The following is a 23,089-nucleotide window of genomic DNA, read 5'->3' on the forward strand; positions in this document are numbered from 1 at the left end:
TAAACAATACAATTAGAAAGACAAACACTTAAGTATGAGCACAACACACAGGCAATACTTTGGGGCTGTGGGAACCCTAACTTCAATATTTTCTAATTTAAAATGTAATTTTGAACATAACTCCTTAAAATAGCCAGTCCCAACATGCAGTCAGACTGCACGGCTCTTAGCAGAGCCTGTGGTGTTTGTGTGGAAACACAGTGACTCTTGTGTCTTCCATGGGCAGAGAAGCAGTCACCTGAATTGACTGCCCAGTGTTGATAGTGCAGCAATATGCATGTTTTGACAAATTGCAGCTTTTGACACCTTTTTCTGTGTATGTACCTACATTCAGGATCACATGCACTCAAGAAATGCGAGAGAAAACCTGTCCATGATTAACTTCAAAGTGGCCCCATGAAATGCATTGCCTCCACTATCATATTTTCTTCTGCAAGCAGACACATGAAAAGGAAGAACTGCCCATATTTCTTAGTGAAGTGACATTTGTAAGAAATTCATATGTTCAGCACATCTGCCAGGAAAAAAAATTATACACTGGTCACATAACACTTTTCAGATCCAAAATAGAGACAGGAAACATTAGGTGAATTGCAGCTTGAAAATAATTGCTCTAAAGTTTAATTTATGTTAGTTGGTTAGAGAACTTACACCTGCACCATAGAATCATAGAATCATAGAATAGTTAGGGTTGGAAAGGACCTTAAGATCAGGAAAGGACCTTAAGATCATCAAGTTCCAACCCCCCTGCCATGGGCAGGGACACCTCACACTACCTATGGAGTAGAGGAAATAGAAGATATTAATTAGCTTTATCAGCATTGTTTGGTTTCATCTGTAGGTCATTATGACATAGCAGCCTTCCAGTATCTGAAGGGGGCCTATAGGGATGCTGGAGAGGGACTCTTCATTAGAGACTGTAGTGACAGGACAAGAGGTAACGGGTTAAAACTTAAACAGGGGAAGTTTAGACTGGATATAAGAAGGAAATTCTTTCCTGTTAGGGTGGTGAGGCACTGGAATGGGTTGCCCAGGGAGGTTGTGAATGCTCCATCCCTGGCAGTGTTCAAGGCCAGGTTGGACGAGGCCTTGGGTGATATGATTTAGCGTAAGGTGTCCCTGCCCACGGCAGGGGGGTTGGAACTAGATGATCTTAAGGTCCTTTCCAACCCTAACTATTCTATGATTCTATGACTACATAAACGCTACACTATTAATATTATATACCACAACTTCTTTAGGACACCAGTGAATCTGAAAAAAAAAAAAAAATTATGAAAAACTGCTGACTAAACTCAACTATAAACAATACCGGACTCTCCCATTAGCTTGAAGTACTTCATTGCCTTTTAACTCCACTCTGTAGCATTTTGTTCTGGAGTCAACACCTTACTCATTAACAGGATGCCTTCAAAGTGTAATGCTAATGTCTTCCTAGCACCATTACTTCCCTCTGCTAGAGAACACCATATCATGAAAAGCTCACTTCATGGAGCAAGCAACGATTCCCTCATCTTCCACATACAATTGAGAATGTATTTAAAGTACAATACTGCCTTTTTAATCTCAAACATTATTCTTGTCATTAGCAATTTTCATTTCCAAAACCTGCTTTTGACACAGTCACCACAAAAGTGAACTAAAGAAAATCTTGATCTAGAGATTAGTTACATAATTCTGAAAAAAAGTCATCACATACACATTTTGTAGGTCTAATGAAACATGCGTATCACTCACTAAAGTTCAAGACTGTATACAAGTAAGATAGTCCAGTGACAGATTTATGTACTGCCATAAAAAAATGATATTAATTGTTGGTAAGGTTCACTGGGCAGTAAATAACTGGTCTGCTGATTTGCAGATTATGCAGATTGAACAGTTTCATATGTGAGAGCAGATGCAGGCCCCTTACTTTTTTTTCGTTTTTTCTTTATTGTGTTGTACTTAAAATCTAAAAGCTGTTGCTCTTGCAAAAGCCCTCTTCCATTTTTTAGCCTTCTAGACCACTGCTTCCAGATTGCTATCTGACTATAAATCTTAACACTTTTCATCCCTACTCATTTTATTCTAATCTGAGTTCAGAGTTGCCTTCTCCAAGTAGAAATTCTTCACAGACTTACTGCGACTAGCTTTGGAGAAAACCAATTTGTGAGTTACTTCACCCACTGCATCCATCAGCTCTGTTGCCCTCCAAACATACCTAACACTTGAAAAATGGCTTATCTTTGCAAAGGCAATAACAGTGCTCAAAAGTGCTCAAATATGATAAATGGGAAACATGTATGCAAAACTGCACTTATAATGATGTTGTCATATAACCAATATTCAGAAATTACATAATTTTTGAGAGTCTCATTACACAATAAATGGTAGCATGTTTAAACAGGCAGAAATGAGACTTTTGGTACCATACTTGCAATGTTGCTCTGACCTTTATGCATGTGCCAGATCGTTAGATAATGGAAAGGGGAGAAATAGATAAGCCCTACCTCAATTAATCCTAATTAGCCACCACATTTACAAAGGCCACACAGCATGTGAAATTCCTGAAAACAATTTCATTCTTAAAAGAATTATACATATAGTAGCTTCAGGTCCTACTGGAAAATACAAACACCCAAAGTAACCCTTTCTCAATAGGTCATTTCTTTGCCACAGATTCTGCTCTCTGCTGCTAAGAACTACTTAAAACAACTTGAAGGAAACTATTGAAAGCTCTCAAAGAAGTAGAAAGAAACCAAAACTCCAAATATGTTCTTCAGCACATTGCTTGCAACAAAGTATTTGGGTTTGAATTCCTTAATTTATGTGAGATGCTAGAAACATATTATGACTGCAGTACATTTTGATGACATGGCTGCTTCTTAGAACTCAGTAGTCAGTCCCTGAATTTTACTTGATTCTTCCTTCCTAAAAATACACAGGCCTTTTTCTCAGTATCAAATGTAGAAAACTGATTGCTTAACTTTCTCTTGGAAGACTTTAACTGGCTCTCACCATCTAAACTGAAAAATAATAGCTTCGGTTGATCAGATATCCAAGAATCTCAAGTTTTACACTGGCTTAACTGAGATTAGAATTTGATCTATTAAAGTGATTTGTTGAGACATGCTGTGTGAAAGAAAAAAGCTCAACAAGATGAAACTTCCTAAGGCTGCTTGCGAATTACCAGCTGTGGTGGTACCATCTAGTGGCTAGCTCCTACCCTTTTGCACACTTCTACAGGCCTGCAAGCTCACAAACTGCTTGGCAAAGCTGTATTTGCAGGGGTAATTTGAAGAAAGTATCAGAGAGCAGACTGTCTGTCAGAGCGGAGAGACAGCATTAAAGGTAAGAAAGGTATCTTGAAGGAGAGACTGAGCGATCTAAGCTCCCTGTAAACATTCCTGTTACCTTGTAATTAACAGCACTGCTCCAAAGCTGTGTAGGAGGACAGCCCCTGCAGTGTCAGAGACGGGAGGAGTGGAAGGAGGACGCAGTTTCTAGTAATGGGAGTTCATTCATCAAAGTCCTTTCCTCCCTACTCAGCTGTCTGCCTTTTCTCACCTCAGCTAGACCTTACTAGAGCTGACCTTACAGCAACACCCCCCAAAAAACATTTTAGATTAAGAGACCGATATTCAACATCTACCATTACAGTACCAATATCAGGTATTACCAGGGTATTTATTTCACCATGCAATTTTTACCTTTTTTACTTTGTGGCTGCCATGTTTTCTTCCTCTCACCCCCAAGTCTTACAGATCCCTTTCTCCTCAAAGCTGCCTTATAACCTCTCAACCTTTTGCTACTTCTGTTTCCTTGGTCTCCTGAAGAAATCAGAAGATTTTTGTCAGTGAAAATTTTATGCTGCCTCTCCATTTTTGCTCCTTACTATTTGGAAACTACTGGTCAAGAGCATAATCAGCAGTATCATGAAATGGCTAAATGATCAGGGATGTAAGTCCCAGTGATTAGGGATCTTTGCTGGTTCTCTTACTTTTTATAACATTTCAGACAAGATGTTTTTTCTGAAAGTTGCTTTTTTTTTCAGGAAATGGAATATACTTAAGGATAGGCTACAGCCTTATATACTATTAACCAGTTTGTAAAATCTATTTAAAAAATTAGAATTATGAAAATTGGACTTTCAGAATTGCTCAAGTACTTATCTTGGAAGCCACAGATCATTTCTTTCCTATAATAAAGCAACAAAACCCACTGTAATAGCACTATTTGACAGATTAAAGTGAGATTCTGAAGACCCAAGCTTGCCACAGCAGAATAAAACACGCCTGCTCACAGCGATGTCAGTGTCCTCCAACAGAAGCAGGAATACAAGCTCTGGACTTGCAAATTGCATAAAGCCAGGTCTGAGCAAACTGATTTGGTTACTGCTACAGGCCTACATATCGTAATACAAGCTTCCCTGTAAGACAGTTTATTATCATTAAGCAAGACATTCTTGCAGCTGTCTATGTTAGTGTAGCTAGGCAGCATCTGCTACCAGAGAAGTCAATTCAGGTGTATCTGTAGTGCTCCACCATTCCCAGGATAAACATTCATTTGGTGTGAAAACCTGAAGCTGGCTGTTGTTCTGAAGCTTCACATGTCACAGCAAGAGACATTTGGCCAAATGCCTCTTGATCTACATAAGAGTCATCCTCATGTAAAACACCTAAGTAGACAGGTTTCTAATTGACTTCAGGGGATTAGGAGGAGAGTCATAATCCCATCAAACTACCTGGAAATGGTCATTTATGGTAGGAATAGACTGAGTTTCTTATATCATCTGTTTAATCTTCTAAGGATTTAGATGTGGTGTGTTCTGCTTTTTCAGTTACATCAGCTAGAAATCTGGTCAAGTTTTAACCTGAGGGCAAATTACCAGAAAATATTTCATTTTCTTCCTAGCTTTCTCATTTAGTAGGTATAGTTTTCCTTATTTAATTCTGAATTGAAATATATAGCACTTTTCATTTCTGTAATTAGCAGATGACTAATATTTGAACAATAAATCCTCAAAAATGTGGTATACCTTAATGATCTTTTTTGATCAACAGTGTGCAAGAGTATATTTATTTCATAGGGAGGTGGAGCAATTACATGATTGATTTTTTAACTGCCTTTGAAAAAACTCAGTTTCATTAGTTATATTCAGCAAATTTAAGAGGCTATGAGAATCTCTGTCAGCAGATGAAATTCAAACTGTTTCAATATGTCCTAGTTTATGTAGGCTTTTTTGTTTTCACTAATTTTAAAATTAGTCTAAAAGGGCAAACAACTGCAAACACTACAGAACACAACTTGTCTTGTTCAGAACCGTGCCTCTCTCACTCTACAGGAATACAGGATTTCAAGCTTTGAGCAGAGGCTGATGAATGAAATAGAATTTCGCCTTGAACGTACCCCCGTGGATGAATCAGACGATGAAGTCCAACATGAGGAAATCCCTACAGGCAAATACATAGCACCAATATTTGATAAGAGACTTAAGCACTTTCGGGTAATGGAAGGATCTCCGATTACATTCACTTGCAAAATAGTTGGAATACCTGTTCCCAAGGTAGGTCATTCTCACTGTTAGCGGTAAAGGAGTAAAAATGCTATTTTCTATACGTCCCTCTGGAAAGCCTCATTCCTAAGAACATGGATCTCTGGAAAGAGCTCTAAAACAAATAATATATTATTTATTTTAGAAAGTAGTGACTTTCTAAAATAAAAATATGTTCTTCTGAGCATGTATCAGGCCTTGATGCAATGCATGGACTGCCTCACAAGTTCCTGACTACAGGTAGCAAGTGTTAAGTCGCTGGGGGTTGTCTGATCACTACAGGTATACTGGTTCAAGGATGGCAAGCAGATTTCAAAGAAAAACACGCATTTCAAAATGAACAGAGAAGAAGACGGAACATGTTCTTTACATATTGAAGCTTCCACTAATGATGATGATGGCAACTATACAATTATGGCTGCAAACCCACAAGTAAGGTGTTTGAATTTCCACTACAAAAATTCTTGTTTCATCTTTTTCTAATATATGTTAAAAGGAACAGAGATTGGGCCACCTAGTCTGACACTGAGTGGTGACTATCAAAAATCAAATTGCTTCAGAGGTTAAGAGAGGAAACCATGTAATGAAGAATGATGAAACTACTGCCCTATTCTTACACATCCCAGTCACAAATCATTAAGGATATTTTTTCACATTAGTAACTCCTGTCCTACCTTCTGACCCCACCATCCCTGCTGCTGACAGCTACCTTTTGAGATGTGGTGAGAAAACAGACATATATCAGGCAGAAAGAATAGAGCAAGAGGAAACAAAGAGTTACATCGAATTTGGAAGTGTTACTAAACACAACTATTCTATTCTTAGGATGCAAAAATGTAGATCTGCAAATAGTCTCATACCCCAATACCATTCTCCTTCACCCCATGTGTTAACTTGTTTATTTAGCAGTACACTCAAGTAGATCAGGCAACTTGTTCCAGTTTGAATTTTTCCTTTTTTTTAAAATTATATTTCAGCCCAACTACTTTCCAGTTTCTGTGTGACTGCACAAACATGTATGCTAGTCCCTGTGGAGAGACAGTGGCAGGAACGAACAAGGAGGGACAGACACTGCTCAGGCTGGCTTACATAGCACCACTGCTAAATACATTGCCATAGCCTTGAAGAGCCTGAGAAACACACTGCTCTAGATACACAAAGAAACCCTTGCCTAACTTGCATTCCACCACATGATAATAGCATTTGCTTTGAAAAAGTAATATTTATACTATAATTCAGCTACTTTATAAAATAAATCCTATTCCATTGTAAATGATAAATATTTGTACATTACACAAAATAAGCTATTAACCAACTATTAATCCTGTTTCCATTGTAATTTGTAGGGGAGAATCAGTTGTTCAGGCCACTTGATGGTTCAGAGTATCCCTGTTCGGGGCCGAATATCAACAGCTCAGCCTCACAGGTAAAAAAAGACAAGTCCTTCAGACCCTCTTTATGCTTCTTACTGAAGGTGTTCAAAATAACTAGCTACTGTACCTTAATGCACTCTTACTTCAGTTCTCAATGATAAAATGGAAGTGACCCAAAAGTTCACTTGTAGAATGTAGTATTTTTGAAGGTCATCTTCAAATACAGGAAAGCTTAAGTGTAAAGTATTATTTTATTTAACTGTTGCAGTAAAGGCAAGGGATGGATTAGCAAGATGAAATTTAGCTAAAAGAAGGCAAAAAGAAATGAAGGATAGACTGGGAATCCAATGATAACTACATGATGTAGTTAATTTGGTAATCTTTCTAAGTGGAAAATATGCAAGTATTAATTTCAATCAGTCCATTTCTTTCTACCCTTTTATTTAACTCTATCTGTTCATCCTTTTTGACAATTTCTTCCTCTTTTTAAGCATTAGGAAAAAGCTTTGCCTTCCAAACATATACATGCAATTTTTGTGTTGCAGAACACGATCTCGGGTGCAAGAAGGAGACAAAGAGGCAGTTCAAGAACGCTTTTTCAGGCCATACTTTCTACAGGCTCCAGGTGACATGGTAGCACATGAAGGTCGACTTTGTAGGTTGGACTGTAAGGTATTTCATCTGCTAATTCTTACTTTCTCTACCTGTGTACATGGATTGCTAGGTATTTTCATGTTTTTTAATGCATGGGTGAACACCTGTTAAAGTTTTAATGCTACATTTAAAAAAATTATTTCTTATTGCCATTGTATCTGAGATGATTCATGGTATTTCTTTTCAACACATGCTATACGGAATGAAGAACATAGAAAACACAACCCCAGAAACAGAAGTCTTACTTACAAGGTTGTTCAAATTACTAGACATGTGCACTGTGCCCTTTACCAGTCTGAACTCTGCTCCATTATCAGATTCTTGAACATAATCCAGAATAGCACAAAACCATGAGAAACAGAGGATTCAGCATGTTGCATTCTGTTCAAACAAATGTTTCCATTGTATTGGACTGAATTAGTGAAGGTTAATATTCCCTGAAAAGAGGGAACAGGGCCCAGTTAATTTTATGCTTCCCTGGCATGCACAGATGCAGAAAGATCCCCATTTACAGATTCAAATCCTGACCTGAGAGAGTTGTCAGAGGCTAGAGTACATGCAGGAAATATCCTGTTGTTGAAAGCTTTAAGAAAGTCATCTGCTCCAATGTATTTTAGTAGTACTTCTATGTCCCACTAGTGCAGCAAAGGTGGTAGTGCTGACACTGACCTCTTCCACACTCCAGAATGTCTCTTACCCTGAAGAGGGTAGAAGCTCTGAAGCACAAGTTAATGTCCTGAAGATGAACAGGATTCATTACTACTAATTTACAATGAAAAGCTTACTAGGGAGCATGCCAAAGAATTTTGTTATTCTTAGCTCTGCTATCCTCGCAGAGCTTATGAAGCCTTTAAAGCATGTCTGGTATTGCACAAACCTAGAAGACAGCAGTCCTCGTTCAGGCAAGTTCCACTTCCCTCTTTCTCTGGTTTGTAGAATATTGTTTGGAAAGCAGTATTTTAGACATGAGTAAGTACTTCTATCGATTGGAAAGATCTTTAAGACTATAATACAGCCTAATAAGCTTTCTAAGAGATATTTAATCTGTAGTGTTTTAAAGCATGTAAGCTTAGCAGCTACAAAGAACTATATCATTCTTCATCAAATTTATGAAACAAAGTAATTTGTGTAAAACACTTCATCTCTATTAAACTCTGAAGTGGTTTAGATCCAGGGGTTTTATACTCAGCATTACAAAAAAAAAAACAAACCAGAAAACTAGCAGATTACTAGGAGTCTTTTGTGACTCTGATATATAACCAAGTATCTTCCTTTCCGACTAAGAAAAAGGTAGGCATTTCATGTATTTTTTGCTTATTTTCTGGATTTCTCCCTTTTGGAACTAATCAGCAGAAAACAGAAGCTGAGAAATTAAAAAAACCCTAACCAAACAAACCCCAGTCTTTCTGTTCTAGACCTTGACATCATTCAGATAGCATCTGAAAAAAAAGAAAAAAAAAAAGGCTTACCTACTGTTTTGACTCATTTTGACATTTGTCTTTGTCTGTTTCACTGTCCGTTAGGTTAGTGGATTACCAACTCCAGACCTGACGTGGCTTCTGAACGGCAAACCTGTACTACCAGATGGCACCCATAAGATGCTGGTCAGAGAGACTGGAGTCCACTCTCTTCTTATTGATCCTCTCTCACAAAATGATGCTGGAACTTATACTTGCCTTGCCACTAATAAAACAGGACAAAATTCATTTAGTCTGGAGCTCACTGTTGTAGGTAAGAATCATTGAAAAAATAGTCATAATGATGAAGTTATTTGTGCATATTTCTTCAAATGTACCTTGCTTAGTTTCCCTACAGAGAAGTATAAATAAATAGTTAATCCACTGAGATCAGGAGTTCAAGAGTTATGAAACTCATCTGATAGAAGGAAACAGACCTGGTGCTCAGTCAATAGATGCACTCCTGTTATTAACAGACGGTTGTAATTCTGTCTCATCATCACTTTATCTCTTCTCTTGGCAAAATGACAAAATTCTCCCCAGAAAGTGCATAGGGTTTAAGTTCATAATATATGTTGAGGTCTCCTAGGTTTCAGTCCCAATTTTATTAGTTTAAAAATGTTTTTAAATAGAAAAATACAAATCTGAATACTATTCTTTAGTAAAGCCTTACAAGGTGTGAGATATTGAAATTCATATATCTGACATTAGTTTCCTGCAATGGTAGTATGTTTAGAGCCATTAGATATGCATACATTCTTTTATGAACATCAGTTCTGCCTATTACTTTCTTTATGGTCCCTTACAGAGGCTATGTCATGGCATTTAATTTTCCTTCCAATATCCCATTAAAAATTTACAACCCATTTTGATATCATGAGAATAATTTTTGGTCATGTTCTTCCATACTGTTCTAAAGTGAAACAAACAATAAAGTATCTGTTGTTCAATAATTCTTTTTACTTTTCCAGCAAAGGAAGTGAAAAAAGCCCCCATGTTTTTGGAGAAGCTTCAGAACTGTGGTATTCCTGAAGGGTACCCTGTCAGATTAGAGTGCAGAGTTGTGGGAATGCCACCCCCCATATTTTACTGGAAGAAGGATAATGAGACCATCCCATCAAATAGAGAGAGGATGAGGTACTGCACCATCATACCCATGCTTGGAGTTTCTTGTGTCTGGACTAACTGTTTACTTGAAGACCTGTGTTATAAGTACTGGTGGTGGTGTTCTTAAAACAACTTCTTTCACCCACAAAAAGTTTTAAAAGCTGGCTTCACTGTGAGGTGAACAATACCTACTTCCTTGATTGAGAATAAAGGCATGGAGCATAATTTGCCACTGATTTGGAGAGTGGTGATAGACTTTTCAGGCCATAGGCCTGACACAGCATATGCAGCTTCTTATTAAAGATACTATGATAGGGTGTTTTAAGGCATTTTAGCAACTTATTCTTTCTCTCAACTATTTTTTCCTCAGTTTAGCTCTATGAATGAATTCAAACTCAAAACAGTTAGAACATGGTTGTGAATGCCCCAGAGAATGGAATAATAAAGAGTTTAGCATATCAGATACAGAGGCTGATATCAAAGTTTGGTCACAAACATAGGCAAAGACTTTGATCCCTGCTGACAAAATAGAACAATGTTTGGGATCAGATCTCTCATTCAAATGCATTGCTATTTTTTAGGTTTTGCAAAAGAAAAGCTGATGAAATAATGCACCTGGCTGTAATTAATGAGAAATTAATTGCTTTCATTTCCTTTTTAAAGATTTCTACTTCAACATAACTCTTATTTTTAACATTTTATTTCACTTGGCTTCAACTAATGACTGGATTTTGAGTCACTGGATCTCTGAGATCAGCTTCAAGTAGTACTATATTTTTACATGCATATTCTGCAGGCTTTCTGTAAAGAAATCTGGCTCCGCAGCAGCACTTGTTATGAATGCACACCTATCACAAGGTGTGTTTCAAGCTTACTTGAAAATCCTTCAGTGGACTCCCTGTGCCCATTCAGAGATTACTGCCCCTCTGCAAAAAGTCCACCTGACCCTGATCTTCTACAGCCTGTAGCCTATTCCTCTGCCTCTAAGCATATTACTCAAGGATATATTTCAAATACTGGTACTTTCACAGGAATTATGGTTATACACATTGGAAACACTGTAGTTAAAAGCCTCATTTCCAGTTCTTTCACAGAAAGAAATTAAATATATATTTATTAGAATATATATATTAGAAAATGAGTTTTTGCTTCAGCTTAGCAGAGAAATATCTAAGGGAAACCTCCCACACCTCACAAAGCTAGGAGATAACATCAGGTTTGTAACAACTCTGGTATTTTGGCCAGTCATGACCAGACTGCCTGCCCCCAAAGGCTTCAAGTGCTTTTGCACAGGTCCGTGTGAGTGATGGCCAGCATTGTCCTTGTTTGTCCCTAACTTGGCTCACTATTATTTTCCTGCCTAAAGCTGAGAGACCTCTTTTGTATCATGGTGTGGACATGCATAAGCTTCTATACTAGTACACCCTCAGCATAAGGCAAATTATGTAGTGCAGAGAGCAAATGGTGAATGTTCCCTTTTTCATCAGGGCTACTTGGTTTGCTTTTTCATTCTAGTTCATAAGAAAAGAAAACCTCAAATTTCAGAACTTCCTGCCACTTTTTGATGTACTGATCTCCCAGCTCTTCCTTAATAATGAGGGAACCACTTGGGTTAATAATAAGGACCAACCGCAGCCTATCGAGCAGATGAGCCTCAGTTCTCGATATACTACCAAACAGTTTTTCCTGGAAACTGCAGCCAGGAAGTCTGAGATCACTGAAGAGCAAAAGAAGAGGAGGGAATAATGAAGCAAGTTTATTTTAGAGCGTTGGCCAAACAAATCTAGGATTTTGCCACTCAGTCATTTTCTCATGGAAAAGGGTGCCATGAGAAAGTTTATGAGTGGCTCTGGTTATTGTTGTGAAGAATATCACAACTTTCTAGAAATGTTCTTGGTATTTTGTTACATTATTCTTCTAGCTTCTAAACTAGGAAAAAATACAATATGACTTCACGGCAGCTTTGCATGGGTTTAGTTGAGTTCAATAAGAAGTTCCAATATTAAAATATACAGAGTAACAATTTAGCTCACACTGTCACAGGATGGCTTTGCGCAACTGGGAGGAGGAAGAATAAATTTCAATTACTCTTGTCATTGGCTGAGGCTATACTGAAAACAAATCTACTGGCTAAAAATGTCTTGGAATGCTACCTCTCTGAGAATAGAAGCTGTCACCTATCTATATATATATATTTAATGTACATATTGTAAAATCTCAAAGTTGCTTATGTTCTTGAGAAATACTAATTCCAAAACAACTACTTTCCCAGCATGCATCAAGATACAACAGGCTATGTCTGCCTCCTCATTCAACCTGCCAAGAAAGCAGATGCTGGCTGGTATACCTTGTCTGCAAAAAACGAAGCTGGTATTGTCTCTTGTACTGCTAGACTTGACATATACGGTAGGTATTGGCTAGTAAATCAAACAAATCAGAATTTATTTTCTTTGACTGGTTCCACTTCTCATCTAGTTCTTAGTCTGTAAATTGCTGGTTTTGACATGGATTAGAAATTAGTGTCACAGAATGACCACAGATTAATATGGTTATCAGGATGCATAATGGTACAGCTAAATGGCCAAATTAGCTCTCCCGCATCAGTTTAAAGCAGGTAAAAATAAAAGTAAAACAAAAAACCAACCAAAACCAACACCAACAGAGGAAGCATTTTGCACAATATTTTCTACTCCCATTTTCTACCTTCCAAATTCCCTAGACACTTAAAAATATAATAAACATGTTCAAGTTGCATCTTAGCTCTGTTCCCTTTGGCACATGCTGTGCTACAGCTCTGACCTGAGATGGAACAATAAATTGCACACAAGACAGTAGACCCCTTCTTCTATGGAGCATGTATGGTGCAAACTATGCCTAATTAATGAAGGCTAGTTTGCATCTAATGTTTGTTTAGTACTCAGGAGGCCACAGCCCAGTTCAAGAACTACAGCATATGACTTAATTACTCTATATCTATGCAAAATGTAATAGTTTAGACAATTTACCTAGACCAAAAGAGTACTTTGATCACTTAAACGGCATAATAAAACATAAAACCTATTCTCCAGACTTTTGGTTTATAACTATAACCTCAAAGCAGAAAAAAAAAATCAAACCCAAACAAAACATGTTTTCAACCTTATATTTCTTATTTAAAAAAAAAACACAAAACAACCGTATCTCAATTATCAGAGATAACCGCAAATCACCAGAGCACCTCTGTCAGTTTTCTGCCACCTTGTGGTGATATAGCCAATAGTAATGTAATGCTCAAGAGAGGGCTAGCGAGAGCCTGATTCAGGAAAGGCCACATAAAATGAAAAATAATTCTTTAGGTATCTGAATGTTGCAAGTCATAAATTAAATTTTCATACGAAGAATTCAAGGTAGAAACAGGAAAAGGATGGCAAGTATGAAATGCTTCCTGTTTCCAACCATATTTTCTAATGGCTCTACAAGCCTTATACACCAAAAGAAGTTACAGAAATAATTTTTCTTTGTGCTATTTTGAATGGATGGGGTTGGGGGATTGAAAGACTGGTCTGATATTTGCAATTCCATGTGCAAAGAGAAAGTACAGTAAATAATAAGTGCACTGTTTACACAGAAACAAACTGGGGGCTGCAAGAAAAAAGGAGGCTCTTTTTCAAGTATTTCCAGATAGACAAGGTTAAAATTCAGCAAGGAAAGATATTTCCTATTAATGCTTCAGAAGCAGATTGTGAGTCTCAAGAACTAAGTTACTCTTGGAGTTTTATTCTTGAACTACCCCTTCATTTCAATTGCTCACAGATATGTTTGTCCCGTTTGTGGGCAGACATGGAGGATTTATATGGATAAATACCAGCAATGATAATATCAATCTCCCCTTCTGAAGTGTTTTAAGAATTGTAACTATTACATATTATATAGTAGCTAGATATTCATACAAAATTGTAACAGTCTTTGTTCATATGGGAACATGCTGAATGTCAGTTTTAAATTGCTGAATGTGTTTGGATTACACTTCTTTCAGTATCTTTAAAAAAATCTGGGAAACTTGTAACTAGTCGTAAGTAGTAGAGGGAAATAAAAATTGTAATCACTTCTTTAAATAAAATCCCTATATTACTACTTTGAAATTAAATACCACCAAAAAAAAACACAACCAACCAACCAACCAACCACACAAAAAAAACACCCAACCAAAAAAAAAAAAAAAAAAAATTCAAGGAGAAAAATCCCCCGAAGACCAGAGTAGCACAAAATCAAAAATCAAAAATCAAACCCATGTCCAGTCTGTTCATCTCTCTTCATGCTATGGTACAGTTTTAGTTATGATTGCAAGAGCTTTGGAGAAGGCTCCAAAGAATAAATGATTGAATTTTGGACTTAGTAAAATCCATGTAACGATTACCACTGAACTGAAATGGATGAAATTCCATCTGTGGACTTCAACAAAAATACTCAACATATAAACTATATGAATATTTTAAGAAAGAAAGCTTAAAACAGGGAGCCACAATGCTGTGCTCTGTCCAAGGATGTTGAAATCAGCTTTCAGTTGTGTGCACTGATTTCTGTTGTTTCATTGCTAACTTAATGAGAGGTTTATACAGTCTATTCTGTTTCTGTTGCTTCAGCTCAGTGGCATCATCAAATTCCACAACCAATAAAGCTTCGACCTGGTGGTAGCCGGTATGCAAGCCTGACGGGTCAAGGACTTGACATTTTTTCTGCCTTCCCAACTACTGAAAGCCCTATGCTGCTTTCATCACCAACCCAAAAGTTGGTGGAGAGTGAAGAACTTTGAAAAACAATTGTTCCAGTTACACCTGCAGAGATATTAGAAGGTGGGGGGTGGGGTTGGAAGGGAAGGGGTAACAAACCCAAACAGAAAAAAAAAAGCCCAAACCAAAAAAGACGTACAAGTCAAGATGCTCAATGTTTACAAGCAACTTGTTTGTAATTAAGTGTACTGCTGCAACAAATGTTGCAAGTAACAGATCATACAAGACTTTTACATATTATTTTACTGCAGGATAATTGTGGTATGGAGTGTCGTGCAATAAATTCAGTACTGTGTAGTTTGCTAAGAATTACATAGTAAACATAGTTTTCAGCACCTAAAAGCCAATACCACTTTTACTGCTTGAATTAAAGCTACTGTACTGTAGCATGCCATGTTAAGGATTGATGATTAGCTGGAGTACTGCCAGTGAAAACATTGACAATTACAACAACAATAATCCTGAATGAGCGTATACAACAAGACTTTGAATGTAATGCTAAAAAATATGCCAGATAATCACAAAGCACAAGTTACAGGGAAAAGATGTAACTCATTTTTATATATTAATATACCAATAATCTTTGAATTTTTGAACTCAAGACTAGATATAGTGTATAATGTAGGTGCAGCTGTATACTCTATATATTTATATTTGTGTGTGTGTGTGTGTGTGTATTCCATGAACTGTACTCACGGTGTAAGGATTCATAAATTAAGGGACCGGGCACATGCATAGGATGCTAACATAGGAAACCAAAATTCCTGTTGTCTGAAGCATGTTCTCAGGAGCCCATAGCTGAAACTGTTTTCCAGATGTGCTTCATATTTTTTCTTTGAAATGTTAATGATTTTCTGACTTCAAACACAGATGATATGAAGTTTGTAGCTTTGTGGGTTTAAAATACCATTTAATACCATTTTAAAAAATACCTTTTTTCCTCATTTTTAACATGACTAAATTAAAAATGCATCTGCCATCTAGCTCATTTTTTAACTAACTGAAAAGGAAATATGATCGGGTGGAATTTAAATTTTCATCATCATTATGGAAATTACCACAAATGTGGTGCCTTCTATAAAGAGAAAATTCTGTTAATATACAAAAGTTATGAAGTTAAGCAACAGTTATGTGCAAAGAGCTAAAAACCCTATTATAACTGATCATAGTAATAAATAAGGGAATTTATTGAAAGGGCAACAGAAGGTGTTAAGTGACAACACTTAATGATTGATACAAGCATATTTAGCATCTACACGCTTGCGTTAATACCTCCCAGGAGTTAGAATCCGTGAATGTCTAAGATTATTTCCTGCACCTTTAAATTACTGCTGTCCCTCTTCTTTGGACGTTGTTTTCAAGCAGTTCTTGCTTACCGCTTTCACCATGGCTAGAGAATGCAGTGAAGTCCTGATTAAAGTCACAGAGAGTACAAGAAAAATTAACAGGTAGTTTCATTTTAGGCCTCATCTGCAGTTTTTCAAATAAAAAATATAACTTTAAAAAAATCACATATGCAAAGAAAATAATGAGTTCTCTTTAGAGCAAAAGGATACTGGATACAGGCAGAGACTGAGAAAGAGATAGTCCTTTATTGGGTTTCCTACAAATACAGCTTATGTTGGTTCCAACTGCTGGTTCCCTAAGGGTTTGGAGGAAGTTAATTTCTCATATTGTTCCTACCTGAGTGAAGACCATAAAACAAAACCATCATTATAATGTTCATGCTTTTGTTACAAACCACAGAAGAGTCACCCCAGACCAAACAGACCACAAAACTCAAATCCATTCTTATCTTGGGAAATAAACCAATGTGCAGATATTTCAGCGGGAAAGCAGAAACACCAGTTGTTGCCTGTGTTGTACCTCCTCCCTGGCAAACAAGATAAAACTAATGGCTATTAAAAGTTCTGCATTGATTCAAGTGATTTCAGTTACAGGGTGCCCAATTTAAGACACATTGTGGGTCTGATTTTCTAGGCTAAAGAACCTACTGCTCCTCTACCTTCAGTTGCTTTTAGGATGACTTAGGGATTCCAAAACCAAACCTAGACTGAGTCAGAGTTGGACAACCCAAAATTTAAAGTGTCCCATATTAGTAACTCCTCCTGTGAAAATAATCCAAGGTAAGTCACTGAGTTTTGCTTGTTTAATCCAGTGCTGTTGGGAAGTAGAAAGTAGAAGATCAAATTCTACTCCCATGTACAGACCTGGTCTCCCCCTTATTTCATGCCAGAACTGAAAAGTACATTTTGATCCAACGTATTCCAGGCTGTGTATCAGCCATCAGGCTTTACACCTAGCACAGGCTTAGTCAATGGATTGTCTGCTTAGAACTCCCCTGTGGCTCCCTTGCCTAGCTTGGAGTGAGAGGTCGGACAAGATGACCTCCAGAGGTTTCTTCAGACCTATATCACTCTGTACTTTCTAATTTATTTTACTTTCCACTGCCTCTCTGACTACTCTATGTGGATTAAATTACCTATTGACTGAGTAGAAACTAAGAATTCAAGTAAGTACAACCTTTTCCTGTTTTAACTGGGATATACCCTGTGAGGCAATTCTAGCTACAAGAGTGATCACTTTAATCAGAGTTCTTTACATAGTTTAGAAAAAAAGAAATACTATTAGCAAATAACTGGTTACCAGTGCTGGAATCATACTTTTTAATATTACTGACATTAATTAATAAATTAATACTGACTTTTTAATATTACTGGTTCTCCCACTTTACAAAGTCAGACACCCCCCCCAAAAAACTCAGTACAAATTAAAAGACAAAGTGCGCAGAGAAAATATGTAAACCACATCTCTTCAACCTTTTCTCCATGATTTCAGTGGAATGTTCCCAAACTTACATCATTATAACCTGAACTGACAAGATGAGGATGAAGTGGTACAGTGCTTTTTTAAAATATACATTCAGTTCTTTGGAAGTTGGAGGACAAAGTCCAGTGTTGAAAGATTTTTCAAAAACATCTGTGTAACAAGGATTAATCCTTAGTCATTCAGGAAGAGGCCCCAGAAGTTTCCCTGAGAGGTAGGCTACAGAGTGCGGATCACCAAAATTCATCAGCTGAACTATAATATCATCCCCTTGACAGTATTTACTAGCAAAAGGATCAAAACTTTACCCATCACACCTCCCTATATAATGCAGAAGTCAGTAATTTCAATAACTTTCAGTGCGCCTGATGCAAACAAAATCATAGCCTGACTCCAAATGTTCTGTAGTAATTTTGCATGTTAACTGCTACAGGACATTTCTCCTCTGCGTATACTGAGCCTGTAAAAGGTGTATGTAAAGGAAGCTGATGTAGATGGATGTAAATACTGTTAATTAGTAGTATTGATGTCCTCATCACAAAGACAACTTGCTGGAAAAGGACAAAAAAATTATGGTGATGCTGCTAACTGATGGAAAAGCCATGGGAAAAAGGCTTGTGTAAGCAGCAGAGACAACACTGAGCTGTCACAAAACATGCGATGCTGTCTGAGATCATGTCCTGTGGAGGATGGCACTGTCTTATCACTTGAGACTTGTAACTGTGCTCCCTTCCTGAACAGCTTGGCTGTTCATTGTTTTTGTTTAATTGAATAACTGATTTGACTTCACTCTTGCATGGTATTTCATTCTCTTATTCAGGGCAGGCTACTGCAACAAGAAAAATTAATGTTAGAACTTCCACTGAAGTCAGTGTTAGCTATATTCTTCCAAAAGTCCATTAAATCACCACAATGCGGAGCATAATGTTCTATCAGTAAGATACAGAAATGCCCAGGTTTGTAACCTCTCAGTGTTTTCTCAATCAGTGCCCTTTGTTTCCTGTTTCCTTCTAGTCCTGGTTTTACATAGAGAGACACAGTGTATTTCAAAGAAGAGTAGAAATGACTTTTGTATTGCAGTTCTAGAAAGCAGAAGTATTATCTTTGCTTTAAAATTCTGGTCCAGCTTGGTGCAGACCCAGTGCTCAGCAGCACCACACAGCAGTTTGCACTGACGTCGTTGGACTTCCTGGCTTAAAATAGCTGGATTGAATTCCTTTGCTTCCATATAGAAGGTGGAGCATACCTTCCGAATGCCTCACATGTACTAACATGAGGAGAGCACACACTTCAAATATGAAAAGCCAAGTCTCCAGTTTTTATCCTACTATGTAAACAATTGCCAATCCCAACTGTTTACAGTAATCAGTTACTTCAAAGCAATAGATCTGGCATAAGAATTCCTTTAAGAACTGTGTTCTTAATGCTACCACGTTCAAAAGTGTTTCTGGAAAATGCCTTCATAAGACTTTATTAACAAGACCTACATTTTAACTGTTAAATAGTTGAGAAGTGATTCATTGTAATTGCCTTACTATTTACAATACAAAGATGTTCACTTTGAGCCTTAAAATTCTATTTTATATTTTTTTCTTTATTAAAGTTGTTATTTTATTTTTTTTATTTGGTCCAACTTCATTCTCACTGGGAAGGAAAATGTTAATGTCAGCTTTAAAGTATATTTTAAGTGCATATGAAAGGAAAAAACAAATACTTGCCTGTTCAGTAATGTATTTCCCTTCGTCTCACCTAAACTTCAATAAATGCTTCAGAGTTGCATACAAGACTGTGTTCTTCACGTGCTCAAATAATTTTGACAGTGTGCAATAAGATCAGACGTATCCTCAGAACTTTTCTGTGACAGCTGATTAATGGAAACAGGCCTTACAATATTTAATAGAAAAAATAAAATACTGTCAAGTTATACAAAAGCTATGCTTCCAGAAGGTAGTTATGAAATGCCATTGTTGGGGTTTTGATCAATTCTTCGTATCAATTCACTTTGGTTTTAAATTATGCTTTCTTCTTCTGATAACCTCAGCTACATCTCCATGGGTTAAAGCAGCTACTACACATTTTACGATTTCCTCTAAGCGACACAAGCTGCTTTTAGTAACGCCTTTATATTTCAAGTCCGCTATAAAGAACTACTTATTGCATAATACAAAGAAATCGTGGGCTGTATGTTCTGTGAATTTAAGTGGAGTTCTCCATTTACACCAGTGGGAAATTCTGTTCAGAAACTGACCATCCTTTAGGATCACACAGTCCTTAGCAGCAGGCAACACAGCTTTGCAAAGAAATGGAAAAATACTGAAGACATTCTGAAATCTTGGAAAAAATGGCAGGAAGCCATTCAAAAATGAACTTCTTACTCCTTGGAGTTACATATCCAGATTTTTTAAGCAAACTCTGTGTATGATATATTTTGTATGCTAGTTTCTGTACAAATGAAAACTGAAGTACAAACCAGGAAAAAAAAAACAGACAATATTAAAATGTACTCTTTGGTAGAAAATATATTTAAATATTATACATGGGGTTTTTTTAAGCCATGTTTTCTTGATATGTAGTTAAAGTTACAAACATAAGGCATGTTTTTAAAAGTGTCCAAGTACGAGGTCAAATCAATATTTCTTACAAGATACCTGTGTAGAGGAAACACTGGACAGCTTCTCCAATGAATAAACATGTCTATTCTCTGTACATTTTTTTTTCCTGAATATTCTGTAGAGATAGAACAGCTGAACATAATTAGAGAAAACAGATGCTGTTCTGTAAATTCTTACTGGATTAAAAAAAAGGAAAAAAAAAATCTAGATAAATTTCACTCCTAAATTACAGCAAACTGCATCCATGTCGCTTAGCTCAAGTAGCTGAAAACCTAACCTAAGACTGCTTACCTGAAGGAAAAAGCTTACTTTGGAAAATCAAAAATCTGACTGAAAATTGTATTATTCTTTGTGCCTAGTGAATCACATTACACTACAGGAGTTCCACAAAGGTTTCACCACAGAAGTTTTACTTAAGAAGGTATAGGAAACTTCACTAAAAAAATCTAATGATACTCATGCTTGCCTACATGAAGCAGTTGTAATGTCATTGACTTTCAAGAGTATAACCAGGGTTAGCAGCATTTTTACTTTTCAGAATTTGTACTGCAGCACTATTTAACAATTCCAGTCCAAAACTGAGCTTTGCCCTGTATGTGTGTATAGTACAAGATGGTCTGTGCCCTAAATACCTTATAAATGGTGAAATGGGAAATAGAAGCCTGAAATTGGAATTAATTGAAGTTGTAAGATATGCTGCTAATACATACTCACTGATGACTTCAATACTTAGGAAGAAACCACTGTCTTTTCATTACAAACATACATCTGAGGAATGTGCTATCCTAGTTCTGCTCTCAGCCACTGAAAAGTCACTGCAGTTAAAAATGTCACTCTAGTTTTGAGTTCAAAAATAACTCTGGTCACCTTGTTAGAATAGGGTAATATAATTCAAAGAAGCACAGAAGCAGAGTATCCATAGCTACTTCAAATAGAAACCCCTGCAGTGTGAACCTTCTAGAAGAATAAAGTTTAATTTCCCGCAAATAGCCCATTAGAATTTCACACTGGATTTCAATAGTAAAACATGTATGTGTGCAGTATGCAACAAATATTTAATGAAGCAAGCATTTCACATCCCCACTGTTTTCACAATAACGTAGGTTTAGAATTACAATGTACCGATACCACAAATAGAAGTATTTTGGGTTTGCACTGCTGTTCAGTGGGACAAAAGTCACAAGCAGACAAACTCAGTCACTAAGAACACACCTAGCTCTGAGCATCTAAGCTTTTTCTTCATTTGGAGGGTCACTGGCAGCCATAATTATTTAAGAGGAGGGGGCTTCAAACACCTATACCAGTAAAGTCCAGTATAGACAGTCACAGCCCTTATTCCCCACAAACAGCCAGTGGGGAACATATTTGAGAGCAATAATCAAACCCAAGTTAAACTTAAACAGTCAAATTTACATTTCACAAAGTGTCATTAAGGAATTTGTAAAGGAAAGCTACGAAAATGAACCTATGATTTCCTGAACAGTTGTGGTTTAGAAGTCCAAAACAGCATGGATAGTTTCTGCTTTTCAGACTGCCTTCAGAAAGAATTTTTTATGTTTAAACTTCATCCTCACCCCAATTCACTCCCCAAAAGGCTTTGACAAGTCATCAATAGACAGAGAGCTGTCTATACACTACAAAGAACTACTCTGCTGTCTTCAGTACTACAGCAAATTGGAAATCCCAACATCTAGCTCAACACTGCACCCTCCCAAGAAACAAAAAAACCTACAGCATTATATAAAAGCACTATTTTCCCACTAGTAATATTACTAATTATCATCAATAGAGATCAATAAAACATTCCATTAGCACAATCAAATCTAAGAGAAAAGGCATTATAATCTTACCACATTATTAAACACCAGAAATTGATGCAATGACCTGATTTGCAAGTGTTCACAAACTATGTACTGCAGTGGAGTGCTTTTTAGGACTTTGGCTTCAATTCTTAATAATTTTTGGTAATATGGCCACAAATATTTTATGATTTGTATTGGTTTATTCCTTTTTATGTGAACTTACTATCATTCATCTAACCATTCACTACATACTAAACCATTATTTTTATAATTATATCTATCATCATATGCAGTACATAGTAAATTACAACACTGCATGGAAGAAACGCAATCTGAAAAGAAATTTATATTAGGTACTTCTATGTAAATTACATATAAACTGCATTGTCATGTCCCACAGAATCGAATTATACAACACTAGTGCAGAAATGCACCAGTACCATTCCTGCACACTATTCTGGTATTTATAGCTTTGTATCGTATTACCCTTCCACCTAAGGTTTAAAAGGCTATCTTTCACTAAGCTAAGTCTTCCATGTCATATAATTGCACAATTTATTTGCGTCATATTCTCGTTTCAGGACAGAAAAGCCACTACTATGCTAGCAGTGCAGGTGAGAATGTCTCGCAGCTAATGTTTACAGCTAATAATCTACTGTAATACAGCACATCATCTAATTATTTAAGGATTGCATTAATTATTATTACAGATATAAACTTGCCCTTTAGTGATGAGTAAAATTCAAACAGTATCAAGTTGGCTACATGATGGACAGCAACTAATTCTATTCTCCATATATATAAACGTAAGCGAAGAAATCAGTAACATGACTTCATACTCCCAGAAGGCTAAATCCACTTTCTGTTGGCTGGTAAAGATCTAATGTAATTCCTAAGAAGAAAAAAGCACACACTTAAATAATCAGTACTATCCATTACCTTTAGAGAGGCTAAAG

General features: G+C 36.7%; 2 protein-coding genes across 6 annotated transcripts in view; one reads left to right on the top strand and one right to left on the bottom strand.

Moving 5' to 3' along the window:
• The window catches only part of MYPN (myopalladin), a 73,256-nt gene extending 58,302 nt beyond the window's left edge, over positions 1-14,954 (top strand). For all 3 annotated transcript variants that reach the window (XM_057403236.1, XM_057403238.1, XM_057403237.1), the window contains 8 exons: positions 5,324-5,545; positions 5,816-5,965; positions 6,880-6,959; positions 7,452-7,578; positions 9,084-9,291; positions 9,989-10,154; positions 12,397-12,530; positions 14,747-14,954. In XM_057403236.1, coding sequence (XP_057259219.1) covers positions 5,324-5,545; positions 5,816-5,965; positions 6,880-6,959; positions 7,452-7,578; positions 9,084-9,291; positions 9,989-10,154; positions 12,397-12,530; positions 14,747-14,916 — 1,257 coding nt within the window. In that variant the 3' untranslated portion in view covers positions 14,917-14,954. The remainder of the gene's footprint in view (positions 1-5,323; positions 5,546-5,815; positions 5,966-6,879; positions 6,960-7,451; positions 7,579-9,083; positions 9,292-9,988; positions 10,155-12,396; positions 12,531-14,746) is intronic.
• PBLD (phenazine biosynthesis like protein domain containing) overlaps positions 1-23,089 on the bottom strand; it is a 68,063-nt gene that overhangs the window by 10,528 nt on the left and 34,446 nt on the right. Inside the window, exon 9 of one of the 3 annotated variants that reach the window (XM_057403248.1) lies at positions 9,070-9,243. The exons of the other annotated variants lie outside the window; for them this stretch is intronic. Within the exon in view, the coding sequence (XP_057259231.1) occupies positions 9,227-9,243 (17 nt within the window). The 3' untranslated portion in view covers positions 9,070-9,226. Of the gene's footprint in view, positions 1-9,069; positions 9,244-23,089 lie in introns of those variants that run through there. 3 annotated transcript variants of the gene reach the window in all.

Source organism: Pezoporus wallicus, unplaced genomic scaffold (genome assembly GCF_028554395.1).
Source record: "Pezoporus wallicus isolate ANWC-B61680 ecotype Strahan unplaced genomic scaffold, APGP_CSIRO_Pwel_v1 contig_4264, whole genome shotgun sequence".
NCBI lineage: Eukaryota > Metazoa > Chordata > Aves > Psittaciformes > Psittacidae > Pezoporus > Pezoporus wallicus.